We start from the raw sequence: 25,463 nt of genomic DNA, 5'->3' as shown, positions 1-25,463 counted from the left end.
CTCTACCTTCCCTTACAGTTGCCGAAGTGCCTATTTCGGTATTCCTCATTAGATTCTACGCTGTTTGGATGCATGTCAGATTTATTTATAAAATTCTTCTTCACTCTCCTGTGTTTTATTTAGGACATGCACGTCATCAGCACAGATGAGAATCAAGTGTTTGCAGCGGTCCAAGAATGGAACCAAAACGACACCTACAACCTCTACATCTCAGACACCAGGGGTGTCTATTTCACCTTGGCCTTGGAGAATGTCCAGAGCAGCAGAGGCCCTGAGGGCAATGTCATGATCGACCTCTATGAGGTATGTCACAAGGCACGTGTGGTCCTGAGCCACTCCAGTGCCTGCACTGGCTGATGAAGGCCCAACTGGCTGTTTCCTTCATCATTTTGATATGAGCAAATTATGTGGCCTCATTCAATTTGGGAGAGGGAGTGAGTTGCAGAACATTTGTAATGCAACCCACAGAACAGCTCTGGGAAGGATCTTTTGTTCACCAAGTTCACAGGCCAGGAAGCCCCAGAGGACTTGGAGAGCATCAGGGAAAGCGGTAAAGCAATTACAGGGTTTGAACAAGAGCCTGGATGCTGTTGTATGTCAGTGGTTGTATATCACCTCATGAACCAGGAGGTCGCATACAACCGATTCCTGGTCAGGGCACATGCCTGGGTTGTGGGCACAATACCCAGTAGGGGGCATGCAGGAGGCAGTCTCTGTCATCATTGATGTTTCTCTCTCTCTCTCTCTCTCTCTCTCTCTCTCTCTCTCTCTCTCTCCCTTTCCCTTGCTCTCTGAAATCAATAAAAATATATATATTTAAAAAGAAGTATTTCAACAAGATTCACAGAATATGCGATTTGAAAATAGTCTTGAGAGGCCAGCAGGGTATCAGGATGTAGAGCAGTGGTTCTCAATCTCCCTAATGCCACAACCCTTTAATACAGTTCCTCATGTGTGGTGACCCCCAATTTCATTGTTACAAATTGAACATAATTAAAGCATAGTGATTAATCACAAAAACAATATGTAATTATATATGTGTTTTCCAATGGTCTTAGGCGACCCCTGAAAGGGTCGTTCAACCCCCAAAGGGGTCGCGACCCACAGGTTGAGAACCGCTGATGTAGAGCAAAGGGGACAGTGGTCCCTTATCTCTGTCTGAGGAAAATAAGAGAGGGGATACCTTCGCATTGCATCAGAAGACACTCCCTTGGACTTGAACACCTTTCCAACTAGATAACCTCCACTGGCTGACTGCCTGCCTCTCAGAGGAACAGTGAGTGAGATAAGAGTAATAGCTCTTTCTTTCCTAAATGACAGATGGAGGGGGACAGAGCAGAGTTCCCCAGGCTTCCTTAAAGGAACTTTGGCCCTTTGTTTCTCAAAATGACCAAGATTGAAAATAAAATGCTGTATGTTGGATCAGTTAGCTTTTATGGCAAACACCAATACTCTAATTGCCATTTAAGGCACAGTTAGGTAGAATAAAGCTGCTATTTTGGGATGGATTTTAGCCATTTGTCAGTCTTATCTTATGCTATGAATGATTTATAATGGCTTATAATGACCCATTTAAAAACACATTCAGAATGTGGGACGTTTAATCATATGCCTATATTCTATGTGAAAAATATTCTAAAACCGATTCAAATATGTGTAGTCACAATGATGCTATTGTTTGGCTGAGTGTAAGCTCTGAAGGTCAAGGGGTTTTATAAGGAGAAATTCGTATCAAGTATGTCAAGGATATAAACCAATGTCTCTGAAGAAATTCAAATTTATCATTTTAATTTTCTGAATGCTATCTATACTCTTTCTCCGCTAGGAGTTCTTAGGGATTTTCTCCTAGTAGTTAAACTTCTCTGTATGTATAAAGGCATGATAACACACTATATGCCCAATTCAGAGCCTGGGGATTTGTCATGGAAATTGTGGTAGACGAGCATTGAGTGTAGTGTGTGTATATCTTTAGAAAAACACTCTGCAAACTTTTTTTTAATATATTCACAGTTTCTTCCACTTCCTTTTCTGCTCATGTCCCAGATAAATATAGTATCATAAATCTCAGCCTCAAACTAAACATGTATTTGGGAAAACATTTACATTTTCTGGTGATTTAGTTTCAAATTACTGTTGGATAAAATTGTGACTTAGAGTATGAATGTTGGAGTCAGGTTTTCTGGGTTTAAATCCTAGCTATACCACAGATATGTATTCTTGACACATATCCAGTAACTTCTGCTACTCAGTTTCCTTACTGAAAATATGGAGATAAACAGGGTGCCTACTTGACAGGGTTTCTCTGAGGATTAAACAAGTTAATCTTCTTGAAGTACTGTGAACGGTGCCTAAAATACTCAACAAATTATAGATAGCATAATTAATATTATGTTCCAATAAGTTTAAGCCCCAGTATGATGTCCTATTTTTTTTTAAATCTGCCCACATTGTTTAAATGTCTAACACATTTCCACTATTTCAGATCTCTACTTCTCCCATATTGCAATTAGCATGGCCATATGACATTCTTTAACACCAACGAGTTGTCTCCTTATAAACAAGTGTAAATTGCTACATTTCTTTCCTCATTTGTAAATGTCTTATAAACATTTAAACTTTAAGGGTGTTGCATTGAAATGCCATGTGTTGTCTTGCTTTCATCCAGCACTTGCAATGGAAAGCTCTTGCTCCATGTGTGGTATTTGCTGATCTGAAGTCAAAGTAGCTTGATTCCCTGATCTTGTCTCTGTCCTGGCTCCCCCTCCTTGTGCCCCCCCCCAAAAAAAACCCACAAAAACAAAAAAACCCACAAAAACATTTTCTGAAGCATCAGTATTTGGGATTGTATTTGATTATGACCAAGGGATGAGTTCTTCCCTTTCTGATTATGCCCTCCGCTCTTCTCAACTCAATGTGGAAAAATTTCTCTGCATAAATTTCGTTTACTGCAAAAATAGACACCATTTTAATTGGCCCCTTGATGATAGAAGAGATGACAGGTTTGGACAGGAATGACTTTGCAATGTCCTGTTATTTTAAACTGTTTGCTCAAGTGGTTTTCTGAATGTAAACATCACTACCACGGGTACAGAATGAGAAGAAGAAACTGGTTGACCTCTGGCCACGGCAACCATTCTTTGGTAATTCCTTGTGTTTCCCCTTGTGTCTCTCTCGGCTATCTGTAGAAGATCTGCGGGCTCTTATTAGTGTCACTGTGAGCAGTGGTGCAACTGCATTATGTAAAGGTGCTCTGCATCCTGGGGCTGGGAAGAAGAATCGTTCTTTTATTAGCCTGACAGTTCACTGCAACTTGAATTGAAATGGATGTGATCAGAATGGCAGTGCCAGATCTTTTGATTACCTAGCTAGAAGGGATATTGGCTGACACAGAACCTGGCACCAACATTCCTTCAATGTGATTGTTCTGGCTAGCAGGAAGCTGAGAACCAACCAGCATGAATTCCCCAGGAGACTTACAGTGAATGATGAGCACTTAGAGATAAATGAAAAGTAAGAAAATCTGTAGCTGATTTAAAAAGAAGCAGAGATGAGCAGCATAGGAGGTGATGGGTGATAAGAGAATACTAGTACATGTCTGCTCACCATTGGGGGTAACTGTGGTGACTTTTGGTATGTGTTCTTTGCATGCCTGCCAATTACCTGCGAGTCCTGTATTTGTATGCTCTTTAAGCTAGTTTAGCAGAGGGAAACTATAATGTGTAGATGTATGACGAGTCTGTGTATCAAGGATACATATTGTTGATGAGTCTTTGTGGGAAATGCAGAAGGAATTAATCATTCTATTCCCACACACATTGGACCCTTGTGACAAATGTAGTTCTCTCTACACTAGAACATGTGTATGTGACGAGATAGGAGAAGGGGAAATGTTGGGAACAAAGTGTTGTGGGGGTAGATTATATGGTTTAGTTATGGAAACACCAGACATTTCCCTCAGTATGAGTTATTCAATTGAACATGGACTCCATTCAAGAGAATCAATAAAAATGAGCCATTGGCTACACAGCAAGAGTACTAGAAACTGATTTTTTTTAAATGAAAGAGCATAATAATAATAATAATAACTAATATTTTGGATGCCATTATGTGCCAAGCACTATGTAAAAAAACATTAGTGAATATTTAATTCAATTCATATATGAGGGACTATAATTCCTCCCATTTCACACATAAGTAAATGCAGGCAGAGAGAGTACAATCATTTCTGCAAGATTACAAAGATAGTAAGTGGTGGATTTAGGATCTGAAGCCTAGAGTATGCAAACTCTTACCTATAAACTATTTTGTGTCTCTGGAAACATCAGTGTTTGGGATTGTATTCGATTGTGACCAAGTAAAAGCTGTAAGATAGAAGGACATTGAAGGGCAGGATGACTAGTATTGGACTTAGCAGTAGAAGAAATTAGACTGGAAAAAGGAAATGGTTTGGGGAAAAGCCAACATAAACAGAATGAGAAGATGATTGTCCCAGACCTGCTCACTACCTTCTGAACCAAGACCGGAGCCTGCAGCTGTAGCTAAATTCAGTGTTATAATAATGTGGCCCTCAGTGCTGTCCAGTGATGTGTTTGTGTAAAAGCAGCCTAGAAACAAGTGTCTTAAAATCCTGTCATTCATGTAGAGCACAGCATTCCCGTGGTACCATGTGGATGGCTAACAGAAGACAGCATGCCTGATGGTGACCAGAGCAAGAGAGCTGTGACGAGCGTGTCTGCAACGTGTGGTTCCTAGTGTGTTCATCTGGTGTGGATGATGAGAGGGAGTCTGACAGCTTTAGACAAGATCCTTCCTCCTCGGGGAAGGGAATATTAATTAATGATGATGAAGAGCACTTTGGCTTAATGGACAATGACAGTCCACCCAGCCAAGCGGAAAGGTTTGTGTTGGCAGTCAAGCCACCTGGCCAGCAAATTCAGAATGCCCAGAATGCGTGCGCACATGAGTGAGCCACACTGGGTGCCATGCCAGACACGGTGTGTGTTTTGTTAAGCACACGGGGTCTTCTCCACGTTATGAATGTCCTCTCTTTCAAAGAGAAAGCTCCATAGTTATGGGCATGCACTCCCTGTTCCCCATGGCAGTGCAGCCAGGTGTTGGACAGGGCCGGGGGCGGGGCGGTGGCGGGGGGGGGGCGGGAGCCTCCTCTGCCCCAGCAGATATGTAAACAAGGGCAAAGAGATGTCTGCTCAGGAGCCTGGAGCCCCAGGTTTGCCCAGGGTGGTGGAGGCCACATTTCTGATGTGTGTGTGTGTAGGGGCGAGGTGAAGGGTGGGCTTTCACCCTGGGCCCAGCCTGCCTTCATGGGGTCACCTAGGGGCCTTGGTCTGCACCAAGCATATCTAATACCCTGATTTCTTAGGGAAAGACTGCCTCATACAATCCAGCACAGGAGGTGGGAAAGAAAAGGGCTTTCCCATCCAGGCCATATTTATTACAGGACATGGAACGTGCCATCTAATTATTGAAGGTGATTGTCTCCCTGGGAGAGGAGTGCTGTCTGATCAAGGCCCAGGGGGAGGAAAGAACATTTAGATATTTTTTGGCAATGGGTTCTCTGGTGGCAGAGGCACCCCTGTTCCCGCTGACTATGTCTCTCCTGGATCTTCTCTTCAGAACGGAAACATATGCTATCCTCAAAGACCAAAGAAATCAAGGTCATGAATATGTTCTTTTTCTTGTCACAGGTTTTGATTCATCTTTTTCATTTTCTTCACATGTTGACCCTTTGGATTTGTAATTTCAGTCAGAGTCAGAGAGGGTGGGAGGAAGTATCTGAGCATCAGAGATGGAAAAGAGCAAAAGCTTCTGTGCAAGAATCTTCCCAACTTAGCCTCCACATGCAACATATGAAAGATTGGGACCGGAAGGACCCTATGGTATGAACTATGAAAAGTAAAAGGGGATAACTGGGTTCTTCCGTTAAAACACCAAAGAATCCATGCCTTGCATATTCTAACTCTCAAAAAAGGTCTCTTGAATGAATATATAATTGTTTAGACACCCTGGGTACTATGACCCCAGTACTTATAAGAATGCATGATAAATAGAAGCTCAAAAATATTTACTGAGCAACTATTGAGTAAATGTACTACTGAATGAATAAAACACAGCTTCCTGTAAGTGTGATACCCGTAGGTGGTATTTCTCTCTGAATGCTCTGGGTTGAGAGAGAAGTTGGAGGAAATAGTACAGAAGTGTATGGGTTCTAGAGTTAGACAGACTGACTTGGAGTCCAGTTCTAAGGTTCTCTAGGGAATGACTTTAGACAAGTGATTGGCCACATCTGAATGTTGGTTTTCTCCTCTGTAAAATGAGGATTATATTGACTCTGCCACTTAGACTGCATGGGCAGATTAATGCTCATGCTTGCAAAGCCTGTCGTGTAATGCCTAACATTTCATAAGTGCTTATGAAATCCGGGGTGCTGTTATTGTGATTATAGCTTCCAATGCAGAATTCTTATTACCTGTTACATTAAAAACAAAACCAGGACTTGCAGACAAGTCCAAAGAAGCAAACAATAAAAACACACCTCGAATGGGACTTCCATGGAGCAATGCCCTGGCCGCAGGAGGGAGATAAGCAGACCCTCTCCAGCTCTATCCCCACTTGTCACACATTCCCTGCGCTTTGCCAGGTTTTTATTCCTCAAGATAAACCTGAAGGCCAAGCTGCCAGAGATGAGTTACAAAGCACAGCTCTCAGCTCAAGTGGCCTTTGATAATGCCAAGCAGTCGGGGGCCAATAAAGTCACCACTTCCACTAAGCAAATGAACCAGCTGCTAAATGTACAGAGCCCTGCTCTGACCAAAAGAGGAGGAGCAGCGCAGGAAGGGGAATGGACAATGAAACTCTGGGGAGAGGCAATATTTCTATCCCCTCTGTACCTATGGTCACCTCCTAGCATGTCTGATGGGTAAGACAGTGCCATTTCTCATGTATGGGTTTCCCTGAGGAGGGAAGACCAGTGCGACTTTGTGAGAATTCTGATCTGTGAAATTTAATTTTTAAAGAACTGGCAGTTTAGCTGTAGTGAAATATGTAGCAGCCTCCGGAACATATGCAAAATCAATGTGGGTTTCCCTGGTGAGTCACCCTTCAGGAGCTGGTATAGTGAGTGAATAACTAAATGCAATTTGTAATTCACATGCCATTGTTGGGAGGTCAGCGCTCCTGGAGTGCAGGCCTCCCATACTGTGGAGGATCAAGAAACTGCTCTGGCTGCTGCTGATTGCCCCCAATGAGGCTTGCTGCCCTAAGTAGTAGTTCAAAGCATTCCTACCAGGCCCTCATTTCAAGATTTACTTGCATAACACACTTGTCTTCCAAAAGTGTATGAAGTTGGCCCAACTCTACATTACCCCAGATGCCAGATCAGCAGGTACAAGCTAATGAGGTTTGAATGTGTCAAAAGCAAAGGCAAGCCCTGGATCCTCTACTGATTGAAACCCAGCCTCTTTGAACAGACAAATTCAGAGCTGTAGTTGTTGGAAGATCAGCGGAAGTCAAAAAATCCGGGTGTGAGTGAACCCCAGCTCTGTTATCTTAAACAATTGATTTTTGTTTATACCTCAGTTTCCCCATCCATAGAATGGGTATAATAGCTGTGGTGGCAGGTTTGCAGTGAACATTGAAAGTTTTTTATGTATAAAGTACTGAGCATACTTCTTGGTGCATGGCAAGGATCAATGCTGTTGTACTTGTCTGCCTAAAACCTTTATAAGGTAATATAAAGGGCCTGAGTTAAATGAAATGGGCTCAGATATGCCCGTGAGCTTATACATTTCATCCCTGTCTGTGCAACAGAAAGCCAATTAATCTCAGTTTGTTTCCTCATCCTCAAAATGTGCGTAATGATAACTGTATCATGTGCTTACTGTGAGAGTTAAGTGAGGTCACCTGTGCATAGCTTTGGAATGCACAATTTAACATATCGCAGACCCTTTCCTCACTGCCCTCCAGTTTTCCTGGGTTGTCATAATTCCAAGCAGAGTAAAATATGCATGAATGTTTTTAATAAACACAAAAACACCCAAAGATATAATGCATCCTTCATGATTTGTTAGAGCACAGTTTGGGCAACTTACCAATTGTTACCTCTTTCATAACTTATAGAACAGAGAAGGCAGTCATATTTTCAGAGCCAAATAATTAATAAGGACTGTTTATAGTGGGAACAATAGTATTATGAGCATGGAGGAGGGATTAGTCAACAATGTAGGGAGATTATTACTTCCTTAAGTTTAAGAGCAGTTCTCTTTTGCTCAATGTATTTTGGTGGCTTAGTAGAGCAATCTCTTACAGGAAAAAATAGTAATTGGATCATTAGCTTTCACTGACCTCTTTTAATCGCCCACAGCTCTAGAGAGCACCATGATTTAGATAGTTCTTAAGAGCATGGGCTGTGAAGACATAGAGTTGTGGGTTGAAATCCCAGCCACTTACTATCCTGTGTACCCAGTGTTTCCTTTGGCTGTGTGACCTTGGGCAAGTTACTTAACCTGGATGAGCCTCAGTTTCCCCATGTGTAACATAGAATAGGTGATAATTACCCAAGAGAGCTGTTACAAGATTTAAATGAAATAAAATATTTAAGACTGTGGGTGCTGAGGGTAACATAAAATAAAATAGCCTCTATTCATTTATCATTTATTGAATAGCAAAACTGAAAGCATCAAAGTTTATCTCTAGGCAACGGCAAGTTACTACCAACCTACCTTAGGGGCCATAAAAATTCTCTATCACAGTTGCATTAGGCCCCCCGTACCATAGGGGCTCAGCTCTGTTGCTTTCTGCCTCACTGTCCAGGGAGTCATTATACTTAATCATCACCCCCTCCTTCTACCATCCTCACCCCCTCTTCCCTCCAAGACAAGTGCTCACTGCTGAATTAAACAGTCGGCCTCTGTTCTTTTAAGTAAACAAAGACATCCCTTCTCAAATCGATGTATTTTTCAGCCATGTCCATTTTTCCCAGGTAGCAGGGATAAAGGGGATGTTCTTGGCTAACAAGAAGATTGACAACCAAGTGAAGACGTTCATCACCTATAACAAAGGCAGAGACTGGCATTTGCTGCAGGCGCCGGACACGGATTTAAGGGGGGACCCTGTGCACTGCTTACTGGTGAGTCTTCATATTGGGGCAGAATGTCCCAGTCAGTGGGGGCTGGAAATAGGTGTTAACAAACAGAGGGAGGTGATTCCAGGGTTCCTTGCTTAGTTGCTGAACCAAAGGGGACAGGGACAAGCATGAAGGCAGCATGTAGAAGAGTCACTGGCCTGCCTTTTGAGATGGAACAGAGAGATCAGAGAAAAGCAGAAAGTTTCTTACTCATTCCAAGGATGTTCAGTTGTGCCCCGGATTCTGATGGGGAGCTCACATTGTAGTTTAAGGGAGAATCTGATAGCTTCCACTGTGGTGGGGGATACACCTTTAATTCCCTACGGATAACTTGTTACAGATCAAATGACACATACATTCCGCTGTAGAATAGATGAACTGAATGCAAAATTTGGTAGTCGTATTTTCTAGAGGAGATGCTTATTCATATTTTCAGAGGAGTTTATGCCCCAAACAAGGGTATGAACTACTGATGTGAATTTTAATTGGAACTCTTTATGATATGTTCCATTCATTTATGCTGCATTATATAAAGTTGGTAGTGGCAAACAATGGTCTCTGAGGCAAATATGGCCCACCACTTGTATTTTAAAATAAATTTTTATTCTTATTCATGTATATATTGCCTGTGTGCTACAGTGGCTGAGTTGAGTAGTCATAGCAGGACTTTATGGTCCACCACGCCTAATATATTTATTATTTTAAAAATACTTAAAGAATGTCTGCTGACCCCTATTTTGAAGTATGGCTCTCTCTTAATTATCTAACATTTGGGGAATAAATAGATCAGCATGAACTTATTTATAATTTGATTATATGTTGGGGTCTGAGAGAGGGATAAAAAATGGGTGTTGCCTACACAGAGTGTGAGGTCTACTTGAAAGGGACTAGACTAATACATGAAAGATTATAGGGTTACATTTCACTCCCCTCAGTGATGCTGGTGCCTGCCCCATACTTCACCCAGGAATGGATACTGAGTGAATGAAGAAGGAGGGGAAGAAGAGATTATTTTCAAAACAAAGTATAATCAAATGCTAACGCCTTTAAAACAATCTAGAAGTTGTATTTATATTCACACAAAAAAGAGAGACTAGTATGTTAAGCTGGAGGAAAGACCTCTTAGTTTTAGTAAGAGCTTGGAGAGAGAGAGAGGGAGAGGGAGAGAGAGAGAGAAAGAAATTATGAATCAGTATTCACAGTCATCATACAATTCTGACTTTCACAATATCTACACTCAGCTTGCTTTTTGTGTCCCATGAAGTCGGAACAGTCACTTTGCAGGTTCATCTCCTGTGACTGTAGGCAGGTCGCCTCCTACTCGAGAACATGCCAGCAGCCATAGGGTGACCTTATTAGTTGCAGAGGATATCATGGTTGTCACTGTGCATCAGGAAAGCGGGCTGCAATTCAGCCTCCCACTGAGCTTCTATCCTTCTAACTGGCAACTTACGGAGGGACTAGGGAGCCAGTTGTTACAGAGAGTGCACAAAGCCAGTGACAGTCAGTAAACGGGGCAGTTATTACTGAATATCTTCTCTATGCGAGGCATAGTTCAGCAGCATTTTGAAAAACAGGGCCACCTTCCTAGTTTAACTATGGCAAGTTGGAGCACCCTGATATTTTGCTCAAGGCGCATGGCCTGCACCATTGCCTTAATGTGGTCCTCTCTCCTTTCGTGCATGTTGGAGATTAAATGTCCATGAGAGAATTAGCCATCATATGAAGAGGCTTCCCTGGGCCCTCTGGTGTCATAAATGAACCATTAGAAATGCCTCTTCCACAAAGCACTTGGCAAGGTGTTCCCTGCTCCACCCCATCCCAGTGTTAGAAAGTCTTTGCTCTGCCCCCAAAGTATAAATGCTGAGACCATCCTCAGAGAATCCATCATGATTTCTACTCCCCCTACAGTGACAGGCTCCTAACTGCTCCTCCTGTCTCTACTTGGCAGTCTCCTGTGTGAGTGTGTGTGTGTGTTTAATCCAACTTTATTGCGTTAAAACATACATACATAAAAAGTACCTTTCTAAGAGAGTACTTTGATGAATCTTAACTAATTATATACCCATGTAACCATTACCACATCAAGATAGAACATTTTAATAACCTCCTCAAATTCATTTGTTCCACTTGGCAATCACTATCCACACCTCTGGCCCTAGACAGCCACTAACCTCTTTCTTTTATGGTAGGGTTTTCTTTCCTACATTTTTATGTAAGTGGGATCAACTTGTGCTTGAAACATTCAGGTCATGTCTCTCTTTTACTTAAACCTTCTATGACTAAGTTAGGTCAAATGAAATGCAAATACTTTCCCTTAGCAAGTATTCCCTCCAAGGTGTCCCATATGGTCTGGCCTCTGGCTACTTCTCCTGCCTGGTCCTAGGCCTCTCTCCCCTTCCTTCCTTACATAGAAAACATGGTGGGGAGGAACTTACCTGTTCCCCTACCATTAACTTACCGTGCTCATTCATGTCTCAGACTGTTAATTTATCATTATTTTTCTCAAAATGCCCTTTTCCTAGTCTGGCCTTTCTATTTTTTCCTTATTTTTTAAAATATATTTTTATTGCCCCCCCCCCCCAAGTTTGGCTTAGTGGATAGAGCGTTGGCCTGCGGACTCAGGGGTCCTGGGTTCGATTCCGGTCAAGGGCATGTACCACTGGGGATGTGCAGGAAGCAGCTGATCGATGTTTCTCTCTCATTGATGTTTCTGGCTCTCTGTCCCTCTCCCCTCCTCTCTGTAAAAAATCAATACTATATATATATATATATATATTTCAGAGAGGAAGGTAGAAAGAGAAACAAAAACATCAGTGTTGAGAGAGAATCATCGATCGACTGCCTCCTGCATGCCCCCCACTGGGGATCAAGCCCGCAACCGGGGCATGTGCCCTTGACCAGACTAGAACCCGGGACCCTTCAGTTCGCAGGCTGACGCTCTATCCACTGAGCCAAACCGGCTAGGGCCTGGCTTTTTCTTAAAATTCAGATCCTTGATTGACTACCTTTGTTCAGAGAGTACACTTAAACTTTTTCTCAAGTTGTATTTGTCCCAGCTCCTTTTCTTGCGTGAGCCTTCTCACTCTTTGAAATCAGCACGTGTAATTGTCCGTGTTCCCCTGCTAACATGTGAGCTACCTAAGTCGAGGAATTGTTGCTCTCTTTTTGGCCAAGAATCAGCTCAAGAATCAGACCTGCCGTAATGTAGGTGCTCAACGCAGGTGCTGTGGCAGGCGTTGTGTTTGTTTGAAGCAGAGGCTCCATTGACTGTGTTGTTGAGATTTATGATTGAACTTTAGTGGATGCCCTCCCTTCCACTGAGAGTCACAGGAAAGGACTTATAATGCCACCTTCTGAAGCTCCTGGGCTCACCTTGACCCCAGAGGTGACAAAATCAGCAGGCTCATTAAGACAGAGTAAAGATGAGCTAGTAGGATGGGGATGGACAGTGCCCAGGAGTCTTTTGGCCTCCCTCCCTCCCTCATTAACCTTGTTGTTTAATGTCTTTTTAATCTGAGTTTTAGAAAACAGGCAGCAGGGTGAGGAGGGGAAATAACAAAGGGGGTGGGGAGGACAGACCAAAATCATTTTATAAAACCTGGCAAAGGCACAAAATTGGAAAGAAAATCTTTGAGCTACGGGAGACCCTGACGGTTAGAAATCTTCTTTCGGCTTGGGAGCTGCTGGAGATAAGAAGTGATTTTGAATTGTGAGCACTTGGAAAGTGACAGTGTCACCAAAAGCACAGCCTAGTGATTAGAAGAGAGATTTCCCAGGGCTGTTAGAAATGTGGAGCAAGTTCAGAATTACAGCCCAAAAGGAATGTTCCTGCTAAAATGTACTCTTTAGAAATAAGACATCCAGGGTAATTTATGGCTGTATTTTTAGGACTTTCAGACTGATTGCCTGGAGGGCTCAGCTGGGATTTCTCTCCTCTGAAGACTGGGTAGCACAATTAGATGGGGTATTACAGGTCACGGTCTACCTGCCTCCAAAGCCTCAAGATTTGGCTCCTGGGAGGCAAGATGTGAGTCGAGCCTGTGACAAATCCTTGAGCCCCCAGGGGAAGCCTAGTGTTTTATGGAGAGAGACTATGATTTCTCTATGGATTCATTGGCCGCTTTCGGTTGCAGCTAAGGAGCCAGCTATCCTAGAGATTCTCGCCTCTGCTTTCCACTCCTTTGCACACTTGACTGTGTGTGTTGTGTGGGTTGGAGTGGGGCTGAATGCCCCATACCCAGCCAGTTGGTCCAGGGGCCTCGCTCTTCTTTGCCATTGACCCTCTTCTTTACTGAAGATCTAATGGATTCCCAGCTCCAGCTCAAAGTCAGAAACAAGTGTGTGTGTGGGGGGTGCGGATTTGGAGGCTATTATTTGGGAATTTACTTGCTGCCTTATTATTTATGAAACCTCGGATCTGGGTTTTCAGGACAATCCTAGGATTAGGATCCCCAGGGATAATGGTACCATGAAGATGAGACCTAAAGGTTATTGATACAGAGGTTCCAGGGAAAGAGGAAGTGGAATGAGAAGCTGGTTGATCCTCAAGTAATCTATCCATTTTTTGAGTTGATCTATTGCATGGTGGGGAAATATCTTCTATCATTTAGTAATTCTGCATTGGCCATTCACAGTGCTAGGAAGACAGATCAGTTAAATGCAACAGATATTTATTGAATGCTTGCAATGGCCAAAGGAGTTTTATTTGCTAAAATAAGACATAAAAGGACAAGATGAAAGAAAGGTAATTGGGACCTAGAAGTCCACCATGGACTTCAGGAGTTTGTGCACTCTCTGAAATGGGATATAAAATTCTGTGTGCCCTTTTTCTTGGGAAAGAGTCCTTTATTGGCATCAGGCTCTCAAAGTCTGTATCTCACCCTGCAAAGATTACAGATTAAGGACCCAGCTGCTCCTAGAATTGATTGATTACATTCCATGCCCTGTGACTATGCAGAGACATATCAAAGGGCAGCATCCACACATGTATGCTGGTCCCTCCATTCCCTGTAAGTCAGGTGCTAGGTCATGGTCGTTTTAGTGCACAGTTCTATATTGTCCTAATGTGGAAGAATAAGAAAAAGAGAGAAGTGCCTTTGGGATAAGCTGTGTTTTTTGATGGCACTGAATTGGAGATAACTCTGGAGAGATACTCACGTATGTGGTACTTGTGTGCTAATGGGGGAAAAGAAGGCAGGAAGGCAGAAAGGAAAGAAGACAGATGTGAACAGAGTGTCCCCTATCCAGGCAAAAAGTACAGAAGAATCAGAGAACTGTGTTCTGTCCTTCAGGAGTCTGTAGTGGCTCAATAGCCATTATAATAAACCTCTCTATTAAGCTTTAGTGACTTTGACACATGTCCAAAACTGGCCAGGTATAAACGTTTAAGTTTAAACATGTGGAGATGAATCACTTACCATTGTTTTTCATTGAACATTGATGTAGACTAACTTCCTTGAAAAAAAAATGGGAGAAATAAAATAAAGCCACGGAATATTCTCCTCATACCAGCTGGGGGCAATCCAGTACTACAAATGTGAACACGGAGAAAAAGTGCACCAGAGAGATCATTTCTAATGTTGCCGCTACTGCATGAACTGCTGTCTTTTCTTCTCAAAATAACTTCTCTTGGGCTCTGAAAGCCATAGCCCCAGGCTGTGCTGATATGGTCATTTGGAAATGCACTCTTTCCTTTGCAATGGCAAGTCCCCATAGCAAAGAAACTGTGTGTCCTGTGGCAACTGAGCTTCACAATCTTCCAGACCATTGAGTGATGAAGTTTGTGGCAAGTGGCCGCTCAAGATTGCAAGCTGGATGCTCCCTTGTCCAGGGATGTTCCGCCTTGTTGGGTGGTTCAGAGGTGCTCCATTCAACCCATTTACCTACGCATGTCCCAAGGAGTGATGCGGTTCTAATGCCATGGAAGTGCTCATATTACTCTGATGATGTGGTTTACAGATAAGCCTGGGTACTTCTGGCAGTGTTCTGAGTAGAAGAGTGGTATCGTTCACTTCCTAACATGAAAGCATTGCTTGTTACTTCATTCAAACTTTCATTTTTGATTCTAGGCTGGGTTTCACAGATGATGCAATGGAGTACTTGACATTTTCTCTTTATTTGCAGAGTGTATCTCTTGGGGGGATTGAACCATATGTGAGGTACGTGAGGTACAGGATGGTGACTAGTAAAATAAAGCGCTGTAGACCTGAGAAGGGAGAGCCTGATAAGCTGCCGCTGTCAGCAAAACTTCCATGGAAAAAGAGCCTGACACCTCTGCTTTATCCTGTTTTAGCACCTGGGACCTTGGCAATTTAACGATACCCATTCTGGTCTTTCTCTTGGATGAAAGGGAGCCAAGTGTTTGGGTCTAATTATTTCTTCTTATGGAGGGGAATCTTCTTTACTCTTTTGGAACATTATAAAGTAAAAATTCCCTTTTTTTGAAAGCTTTACATGAAATTTTCATGTAAAACTGATAATATATTACTATTGTCATTCCTTGAGAGTTTACTCTCTCTGTCGGTGGAAGACAAAGACCCTATTGTGGTCCACTGTTTTAGTTCACCAGTATTTTGGTTGCTTTTCTTGCTGAGTTTCATTTTTAGTTTGTCATTTTACCCTATCTGATATAAATTTAATCACTGCCTCTCTAGATCTCTGAGTATCTGCTGGTTGCGACTTAGAGAGCAGAATCAAAGTAATAACAGAGATACATTGGTGATTCCAAAAACTCGAGTGGATAAGATTAGAAAGTAATCTTCCTCAGCAATGAAAAGAAGTGTGGATTCAGACACAAGTTCTTAGTTTTTGACAACTCAGTATAAGAACTATTCCAAATGAAGCTTGTATAAGATTTATTATCAAAACCGGTGATATATTAATCAGAAAATTTGATCAAGATTTTCACACACAAATAAACAAGTCTCTTAAATTTTCATTGAAATTGCTGTTATTGGTACATCTTGCCTACAAGGAGGACTTTTCTATTGAATAATACTGATTCTGATAATACCCTGTTGATTGTCTGTTGGACATTAGGATAGTCTCACACATCATACAGTTTCTTTTGTACAACTGAGACCAAGTTCTCACATGGAGAGTAGCTAAGAGATGCCGGCTGACTTCTTAACAGCTCTCCCAGCCTCACCAAACCTTTTTTCCTGACGTCATGTCCTATTTCTCCTCTTTTGTATGACTATATACTGTATTGTAACTCAAATCTTCTGTGTGTTTTTCTTTGTGGTTTTTCTTTGTGACTGAAATGTCCTTTATTCTGAACATCTTACCTACCTACCCATTCCTAACCTGCCCATCTTTGCCCAAGGCACCACTTTCTCCTTGGAGCCTTCCTGATCAAAAGTTGGACATCATTTTGTCACCCTGTAGAATCTCATATTCTATCTGTACTGATCTTATGGTATTAAAATATTTTCTATTTATGTTAATCAATCAAAAGATCTTAAAATCTACACTCCATGATAGTCAAGACCAAATTTGAGTCAATGTAACTCTTTCATAAGCTACACCTAGCCTTTTACAAATAAAATGCTCAAATGTTTTGGTAAATGCTCAAATGGCAATGAAGGCAGTCAGTTCAATTTAAAATGAAGAGGCCTTCCCTTCACCAGCTTGGCAGCTATCTTATTCTTAGTGGACACTAGGTATTTGTGGATTGAAAACAGGTGAATGAAAGGGTACATGAATGGATGCATAGATGGGATGGTTGGATGATTGGATAGATGCTCTGAACATGAGATTGAAATGACTATTTAGATTGTGTGCTTTCATGACACTCATTTTTCCTCTTCTCAGCCTTACTGCTCACTACACCTTCACCTTAAGGTCTCTGAGAATCCCTACACATCAGGGATCATTGCCAGCCGAGAGACAGCTCCCAGCATCATAGTGGCTTCAGGTAAGAAGCTCACCTGGTTTGCTTGCTGCTGTAAATTGTGTTTATTTTAAGAAGCTAGATATCTCTGCTGGGAACTTCATGAGCAAGCTAAAGATATTTTTCGAATTGCACCTAAGCTATTGACCCTGAATCAAGTATGCTGAAAAACGCTGCTCAGATATGTTTGCAATCTCAGTCCATCTCAGGCGATGCAGACTGCCCATGTGGCTCATTGTTAGCTTGTGCAGAAAGTTCCGTCCACTCATGGCTCTGTGCTCTTTCTAGGTAACATAGGTTCTGAATTGTCAGACAGCGACATCAGCATGTTTGTCTCTTCAGATGCAGGGAACACGTGGAGGCAGGTAAGAAAGCGTGCTGGGTCAAGTTGCTGAAGTCTAACTGACATTAAATTTGCTCAACTCGATTCCATTCTGGGAACTTATTCTCCTACACATAACAACTTATTCAACTACATATAAATCCTAAAGCTTTCCAATGCATTTATTTAGTCTTAAGTCTCTGAGGTTAGTGAATCTTTTTACAATTTGATTTTTTTCTTGCCATTCAATAAAAATGACCCATTTGCAGAGCCTTTATAGAAGAAAGTTTATAAGGGACAGTGAAACCAAATTAGATCTGACTGAATTTTTCCCATAAAAGAAAACCAGAACCCTAAAGTTTATCATATAGGGAACATGGCGCCTAGAAGGTAGATTATATACCTAATGCTAGGTTATCTCCATAAATTCCCCGTGCCTTGAAGTCAGAATAGAGAGCAATGCAGTGATATAGAAATAGCAATTACCCAGGTGGTTTTCTGAGATGTTTAAATCTCATGAGCAAAAGACAGAGTAATAACCATCACCGTGCATATGCTAGGGAAAGTAGAAATGGAATCACTTTAAACCAATGTGTTTAGCTTAAATGCTTTCTCTCTTTCTTCTGAATGAAAATTAGATACCCATAGCATATAAAACAGGCATTTAATGAGCTTTTGCAATCATAACAAGATATGTGCCTAATGCATGGTTGTTACCCTTCAATAAATATGTTTTAATAACCCACTGACATTTAATTATCATACAATAACTAGCACCGTAAATTGAAATTTAATGCACAGGTAATCACAGAGCAATGAGAACAACTCTGCTTTATATTTTAGTCAGAGATCTCCATGCTATGGTCCAATTGCTATTTCCTAATTCCAGGCCCCTAATAAGTCCTCAGTGGGATTCATATATTGTGAGAAGGGCAGGGCAAGAAAGAAATTTGCCTAAAAACCTCAGGGCTCTTGATCTTAGAGGCAATGAGCACTGTTAATTTTCCTCTAGAGAATAGTTAGAGAGCCAGGATCCTTTTTTTTTTTTCCTTCCAAAACCCAAAACAAAGCAAAGTAAGTCTCTACTTCTATGGTCCTTGGATAGGATATACCTTTATATGGGCATAAGAAGTAAATAAAGGAGACTTGACTTGGGGTAGTGATCACACAATACAATACAAATGACCTATTATGGAATTGTACACTTGAAACCTATATAATTTTATTAACCAGTGTCACTCCAATGAATTTGATAAACATTTTAAAAATTTCAAAAAAGAAGTAAAGGGGAAGAATATTATGTCTATAGTGTAACCACAGACAGAGCTATACTAACAGTGTGACTGTGAGAAGCCAGCATGCATCTTACATAGAGAGGACTTAGAAATTGCTTTCACTCTATTTCCATTTGACTTCACATTGGTTTCTCCACGTTTAGAAAAAGATCCAATGGCACATGTACCCAAATATGATGATTCCATTTTCATCAGAGCTACTTTATAACTTGGTAGAGACCTATTAATTGAACAAGAACACCTTTTTTCTAGAATAGTTGGAAAGTTTGAAAGAACTGTATCTGGAAGGTCATTGTAATGCTGCAAGCTCCAGCTCCATCAATCACTACATACATGCTCGTAGGCAAGTTTCGACATCTCTCTCAACCGTAGTGGCCTCGTATATAAGCATGAGAATGTGAGATTAAAGTATCTCTAAGGTTTCTTCTACCTTAGAATGTTACCCAGTGTGAGTTATCCAATATTCTGACATGATTATCAATGGGAATCAATAGAACATGCCACAAAATGAGATCAGAATATAAACATCAATACATAACTATTCTTTACATTTGTTTTGTGGTGCACCTAAAACAATTCTATGTAACTCCAGGGGTACATGTAGCCCATCTTGTGAAGCATTGTTCATTATTGGGTCTTCCGAAAGATTTGGGGAAACCTTGTTCAATCAGGAGAGGGATTATTTTTTCTCCTCATGTGAAGACGAATTATCTGAACTCTGGATGTGTGTGGACATGGATGTGTGTCCATGTGGATGTGGTTTCCTCTTCCAGATCTTTGAAGAAGAGCACAGTGTCCTGTATCTGGATCAAGGTGGAGTCTTAGTTGCTATGAAGCACACGTCTCTTCCAATTCGACATCTCTGGTAAAGGCACCTGTTGCCCATGAGTCATACTCCTTGCGGTTCCTCACTGTGAAGGCTAGGAGTCGGGCTATCAGACTGTGATCATGTTTGTTGTAAAATGTCAAGGTCTACTAGAACATAATTTACACCTTTGCTCTTTTAAAATAAGATTGTGGCCTGTTGGAGAAGGAAAGGACATAGGGAGGGAAGTAGGGAGGAAAGGAGGGAGGAAGGGAGGGAGGGAGGTAGGAAGGGAGGGAGGGAAGTAGGGAGGAAAGGAGGGAGGAAGGGAGGGAGGGAGGGAGGGAGGGAGGGAGGGAGGGAAGGAGGGAAAAACGGAGGATGAGCTCTGCCCCTGAGAGAGGAATTACATTGTAGTTTTTAAATGTGACAATACCCTCTCCAGTGCCTTATCCTTTTAGTACAATTGTGGGTAAAATGCTGCTCCAGGTATAATCTCTGAGTAGCTTAACTCCTTCATGTGTGTTTTTGAAAGTGACTCTCTCCACATGCGAGCTTGTTCCAAGTCAAAAGCCCGATTTTCCCTCCTCTGGTAGCTACTCTGGTGACCGAAGGGAAAGCTGCAGAAATAAGAGAAACAGAGGCTTAGCCTGGTGGAAGGCATCCATAGGGAAGGGCAGAGCCAAAGAAACATCCTGCGTGACCCTCAGAGTTGCAGACTTCTCTCCTCTTGCTATCAAGAGTCTGTCCTTCTGCACCCATTCATTCACTCAGTGAGTCAACCAGGATTTATAATGATGTGAGAGAGATTCTGTAAGGCTCTGATCGCTTGGAGAGATTCTGTCAAGCTCTGAATGCTTGGAGGCAGCTGGCTCAAGTCCATCTAAATAGGTCCCCTATGGCCATTGCTCTTCAGAGTCACCTGAAAGGTTCACTACTAGACTACCCTGAGGTTTTGGAGAGAGTCACATTGAGATCTAAGATCTAATAAAATATCCAAATTTAAAAACGGATTCTATCAAAGACTCATTATTATTCTCATTTCATGCAGCTCTCCCCTTGTTAATGTAATAATACACCCGGGTCCCAAATCGCTGGGCTAACTGTATTTCTACCTTCTCATGTAATTAAGGACACTTATTCACGGCTCACTTTGACAATGCCTTAGGCACTTTTCAAATGGATTCTCTCCTGGTTGGTAGTATCTTTCTTTAGAAAGGATTTTTATTTTTCCTTTGGAGATCTGAGGACTGTAATTGTTTTTGTTTTGTTTTTTTTTCCCTTCTGTCATTAGGTTGAGTTTTGATGAAGGGAGATCTTGGAGCAAATACAGTTTCACATCTATTCCCCTTTTTGTGGATGGGGTTCTGGGTGAGCCTGGGGAAGAGACTCTAATCATGACGTAAGTGGAACACGTCTTGATATTCATCCAGAAACATGTTTTTTAGCTGTTTGTTTGCTTTGCTGCTGTTAGGTTTGGAGTTGCCGGCAAAGTCCGAACATGTGATTTCATGATCCCCCCGTAAAGAGGAAAGAAAAGTATGGGCACCAGTTTCCTGGCTTTTACTAATTATGGGGAGTCCCACACTGAGGGTGGGTGGCAAACTAGCTCATTTCTTCCCCTCCTGCATGGGCTGAGGGAAATTCGAAGAGATCATTGCAATTGAAAAGAAAGCTATGCATTTAAAACTTTAATAATAAACAAATTCAATATATAGAAAGACATGGGCATATAAGGAATGGTTTCACTTTAAGGCAGAACTCAGAGCTTGAGCAAACCCCCACGCAGGCTTTCCTTTTTCCCTGGCTCTTTACCTAACCCAATTGTGAGGCATATTAGGGAAACCCTGAGAACAATCTGTTCTTGGGAAATTGCATTTGCACTCATTCTTGTCTGGAAAGAGATGATCATTAATTTGTGAAAGACTTGATTAATGACTTGCCTGCCTGTGGGGTTCAAAACATTGGCTTTGAATTTAAAATATGAAACTGTGCCTTTTCCTTCCCCTAGAAAATTAGACCTAGGAAACAGAGGGAAGGTTTTAAAGTAGTTGATCCTGTCGGACATGACACTGTAAAAATCAAAGCAATGCGTTGGTGGATTTTCTAAATTTTCTGTCCCCTTTTCTTTTTATTTTTTTTAATGATAGAAAATAAATCAATAAATATTTAATATGCCTAATAGCTACACTTTTGGCCATGGTAAACATAGCTAGATTAGCAATATATTCCATAATTTGTCTTCATTTAATTTTTATATTTGCAAAACAGATAAAAGATGCTGACCAAAAAGGCTGCTTTGTGGTTTTTATCCTTATCTGCGATTAGTGATTCAAACACCTCATTAAATACCTGTGTCTTTTCAGTAAGCAGAGCAGAATGCACAGTGTAGGAAGCAGTTGTAAGCACTTGGCCTTGCCACCCACTTTCCCTAGCGACTGGTAGGAAATTCAATAGCATGAAAATCATGTACATTAGCAAGACAGCCTAGAAGTGCAATCTCAGACCATGTAGAAAGCAGTATCTGTGATTGTTTTCTCCATTATTGGTTGGTTGGTTGATTGATTGATTGATTTTTTTTGTTAACCATTCTCTGGTATGATATATAGAAGTGGTCTTTTACGCTAAACACTCTACATTCTGCTCTACTAGTTCTTTAGTGATTTGACATTGGTTTTTACAAATGAACAAAACTCTTTGAGCCTCACGTTACCCAGAGGTGAAGTGGGGCCAATAATAGTCACCCCCTTTATAAATGTGTTTTGAGGATTAAGTGGTATGATCAATGCAATGTACTTATTAGCATTTTGCTAAGTTCATAGTAGACACTGGGAAAATGCTAGCTGTTGTTATAACTATTGGCATTTTTATTATTGCAATTATCTTTATCTTTATGAATTCTGTAGAGTGTTTGGACACTTCAGCCACCGCTCTGAATGGCAGCTGGTCAAAGTGGACTACAAGTCCATTTTTGATAGAAGGTGTGCCGAGGAGGACTACAGACCTTGGCAGCTGCACAGCCAGGTAGGAGGGAGAGAGCAGAGGGCAGATTCTGAGCGAAAGGCATGGGGAGTATTGGGGGCAAGCTAGTCATTCAAGTATAGGAATTGGGGTTCTCTAAGCCAGAATGCTCCTCTGTGCTTTCTTACGTGTTTTGTGTTCGACAGCAGTGAACAAACTCTACATTTTATAGCTTGTTGTGAAGTAATTTCTGTTTTTATTGTACTGGGATATAATGAGATAAAATTCAAATGTGTTTGGCTTAGACTTACAACTCAAAATGAAATACCAACTCAGCACGGGCATCTAAACCTAATTTATCTGAGCATGTCATATGGATGCAGGGTGGAGGCAGGGGTGAGCAAAGGGTCTTGAATTTGATCTAGCAAAGCAAACAAGAGACATAAAATAACAAGCTTATGCTCTGTGAGCAATGCCAGGAGTGTCCTTCCTCCCCACTCCTGTGACTCCCTGGGACCAGGTACTGATTCTTGCCTCCTCCAGGGTACTCATGGTACAAGAATGCAGAATTATTAATAGGAACCTTTCCTTCCTCCTGGCCCCTCAGCTATTTAGCTCATATCAGAATGCTTGTCTGAAAGCCTCTCTCTTTTGAGTTCCCAAGCCAGACAGCATCCAGGGCCCTGAAAGGATGGTCCATTGCAAAACCATCGCCATATTCAGGCAATAACACATCGTTTACCCCAAGCCTAGACTGTGATATATTTACATGTATGTGTGGAATGGAGCCGGTTAAAGTGAGTTTTGAAAGAGGGACAGGTTGCAGTAGCTGAGACAGACAGAACTGTGCTCCGGTCCTTCAGACGTGCGGAGGGAGCTGTGTTTGGCAGTGCCAGATGCATCTGCTGACTCGCCCACTCCATTCAGAGATGCAAAAATAAAATTATCACTCATCTACATGGCTGATATTTTCCCCTTTGGGAGGCAGGAGCTTTGTGTGTTCAAAGCTTTTATTTTGTAGAGAAACACTGAATTCAGTTTTCTCGCTTGTCTGATAGATGGATATAAAATCAGTGTAAAAAGCTGCGTGGGCAGAAGCAGCATAAATCGGGGCAAAAGGGATCTTTATATTTCTTAGGCAATGCTCTACTTTCATATGCTCACGAGTGAGCAAGAACATACATCTTTTCCAATAGGAGGATTGAATGTAATTATCCCAGGTTTGTTGGCAATACACTTATGGGGCTGAGTCTTCATGATCCATGTGCCCCTCACAGCGTTGCGCCTAACACCATGCCAAGGAGAGCTTTGCTGAATGCGCCAGGAGTGAAGGACACTTTTAGACACACCCTCCATGCTTCTTCAGACTGACTTTATTAGTCACATTCTATTCTAGGGCTGCTGACACTGAAAAGAAGAAGCTGACAGCCCTAGTGGTTTGGCTCAGGGGATAGAGTGTCGGCCCGCAGACTGAAAGGTCCTGGATTTGAGTCCAGTCAAGAACACATACCTTGGTTGCAGGCTCCCTGGCCCTGGTGGGGGTTCATGCAGTAGGCAACCAATTGATGCGTTTCTTTCATATCAATGTTTCTCTCTGTCTCTCCCTCTCCCTTCCACTCTCTCTAAAAATCAATGGAAAAATATCCTCAGGTGAGGATTAACAAAAAAACAAAACCAAAACAAAACAAAAAAGCCGTCAGCACAGAGCAGACCACCTCAGTCCAGATCACACTGAGGTTTGAGAACATCTCCCTGGACTGCCCAGTGTGGCACAGGGAAGATCCCAGTGTTGTGCTCAAGTACCTGAGATCCCTGTCTCCTTCCAGGGGGAAGCATGCATCATGGGAGCCAAAAGGATATATAAGAAGCGGAAGTCAGAGCGGAAATGTATGCAAGGAAAGTATGCAGGAGCCATGGAGTCTGAACCCTGTGTCTGCACAGAGGCCGATTTCGACTGGTGAGCTGGTGCCTTTATCCCAAGGAGTCCCTCAGTGTATCAAATCCTAGTTGTTGTTATAACTGTTGGTGTTATTACAGTTAGCTTTATCTTATGAACGCTGTGAACTGGATGCTGAGCAAAAGCCATGGGGTTTATTGGGGGCAAGCTAGTCATTCAAGTGTAGGAACTGGGGTTCTCTAAGCCAGAATGTTCAACCCGTGCTTTTTTACGGGGTCCTTAATGAAAGCTGTGATTTGAAATAATAGTGACCTAGCTAGATTGAGCCTCCTATTGTTATAAAATTACCTTTGAAGACATCATGGTGTACTTGTACATGTGCATATGGAAAAACCAGGCATTTCTGTAGACTTAAAGAGGATTCCAAAGATGGCTGGTAATTATTTTCCTCTGTGTGATAGATCCTGGGACAAAACACCCTGAGTTGCTTCAGATGGCAACGATGGAAACAAGGAGTGTCTTTTCAGAGAGCAAACATATGTGTGCTCAAGATTAAGCTTTCTAGAATCTAGGGATCCTGGGGGTGAAAAGATGGCCTTAAAAGGCAGTAAATTTTCTATCCCTGGAAGTTTTCGGTGATCAGCTGATTCTTGCTTATGTGAGCATAGAAGGCATTTCTCCATTTGCTGACATTGCCAGTCTACAGCTCCGTGACCCTAGCACTAAAGGTGCAAGTCTCCCTTTACAGGGAGTAGGTTTATTTAAACTGGAAAAGTCCTGAGAGGATTAGATGTTAAGTAAAAGAGTTCCAGTGTGAATCTCCTGTAACATTTGGGAAGCAGAAATATGGCTCACGAGGCCAGGAGTTCCCTTGCTTTGGTCTAGGCCAGTGTTTCGCATTCAGGTGAGGTTGAAAAATTACTGAGAATGAGTGGGTGGGAACTCCATTGATTATATCCATTTCCTTGTCTGCTCCTCTCCCCCCTGCCCTTTATTTTTTTTTCCTTTTCTTTGATATTTCTTTCTATGTTTTGAGTTTAGAAAATGCAATTGCTAAATATGTAGGTCAGTGTTCAATGACTGAAACTTGTCCTGCTTGAGAACCAAAGTCATTCCTTTAAGAATTTATTTCAAGCTGTGTAGCAAT

At 41.8% G+C, this 25,463-nt stretch overlaps 1 protein-coding gene across 4 annotated transcripts in view; it reads left to right on the top strand.

Moving 5' to 3' along the window:
• Positions 1 to 25,463, top strand: part of SORCS1 (sortilin related VPS10 domain containing receptor 1) — a 463,918-nt gene that overhangs the window by 354,279 nt on the left and 84,176 nt on the right. For all 4 annotated transcript variants that reach the window (XM_059661339.1, XM_059661340.1, XM_059661338.1 and 1 more), the window contains exons 9-16: positions 124 to 303; positions 8,999 to 9,145; positions 16,958 to 17,060; positions 17,325 to 17,401; positions 19,427 to 19,518; positions 20,753 to 20,860; positions 22,365 to 22,482; positions 24,246 to 24,376. In XM_059661339.1, coding sequence (XP_059517322.1) covers positions 124 to 303; positions 8,999 to 9,145; positions 16,958 to 17,060; positions 17,325 to 17,401; positions 19,427 to 19,518; positions 20,753 to 20,860; positions 22,365 to 22,482; positions 24,246 to 24,376 — 956 coding nt within the window. The remainder of the gene's footprint in view (positions 1 to 123; positions 304 to 8,998; positions 9,146 to 16,957; positions 17,061 to 17,324; positions 17,402 to 19,426; positions 19,519 to 20,752; positions 20,861 to 22,364; positions 22,483 to 24,245; positions 24,377 to 25,463) is intronic.

The sequence above is a fragment of the Myotis daubentonii genome, chromosome 13, assembly GCF_963259705.1.
Source record: "Myotis daubentonii chromosome 13, mMyoDau2.1, whole genome shotgun sequence".
Taxonomy (NCBI): domain Eukaryota; kingdom Metazoa; phylum Chordata; class Mammalia; order Chiroptera; family Vespertilionidae; genus Myotis; species Myotis daubentonii.
Note: the sequence above shows the minus strand (reverse complement) of the source record. Positions and strands in the feature narration are given on the sequence as shown.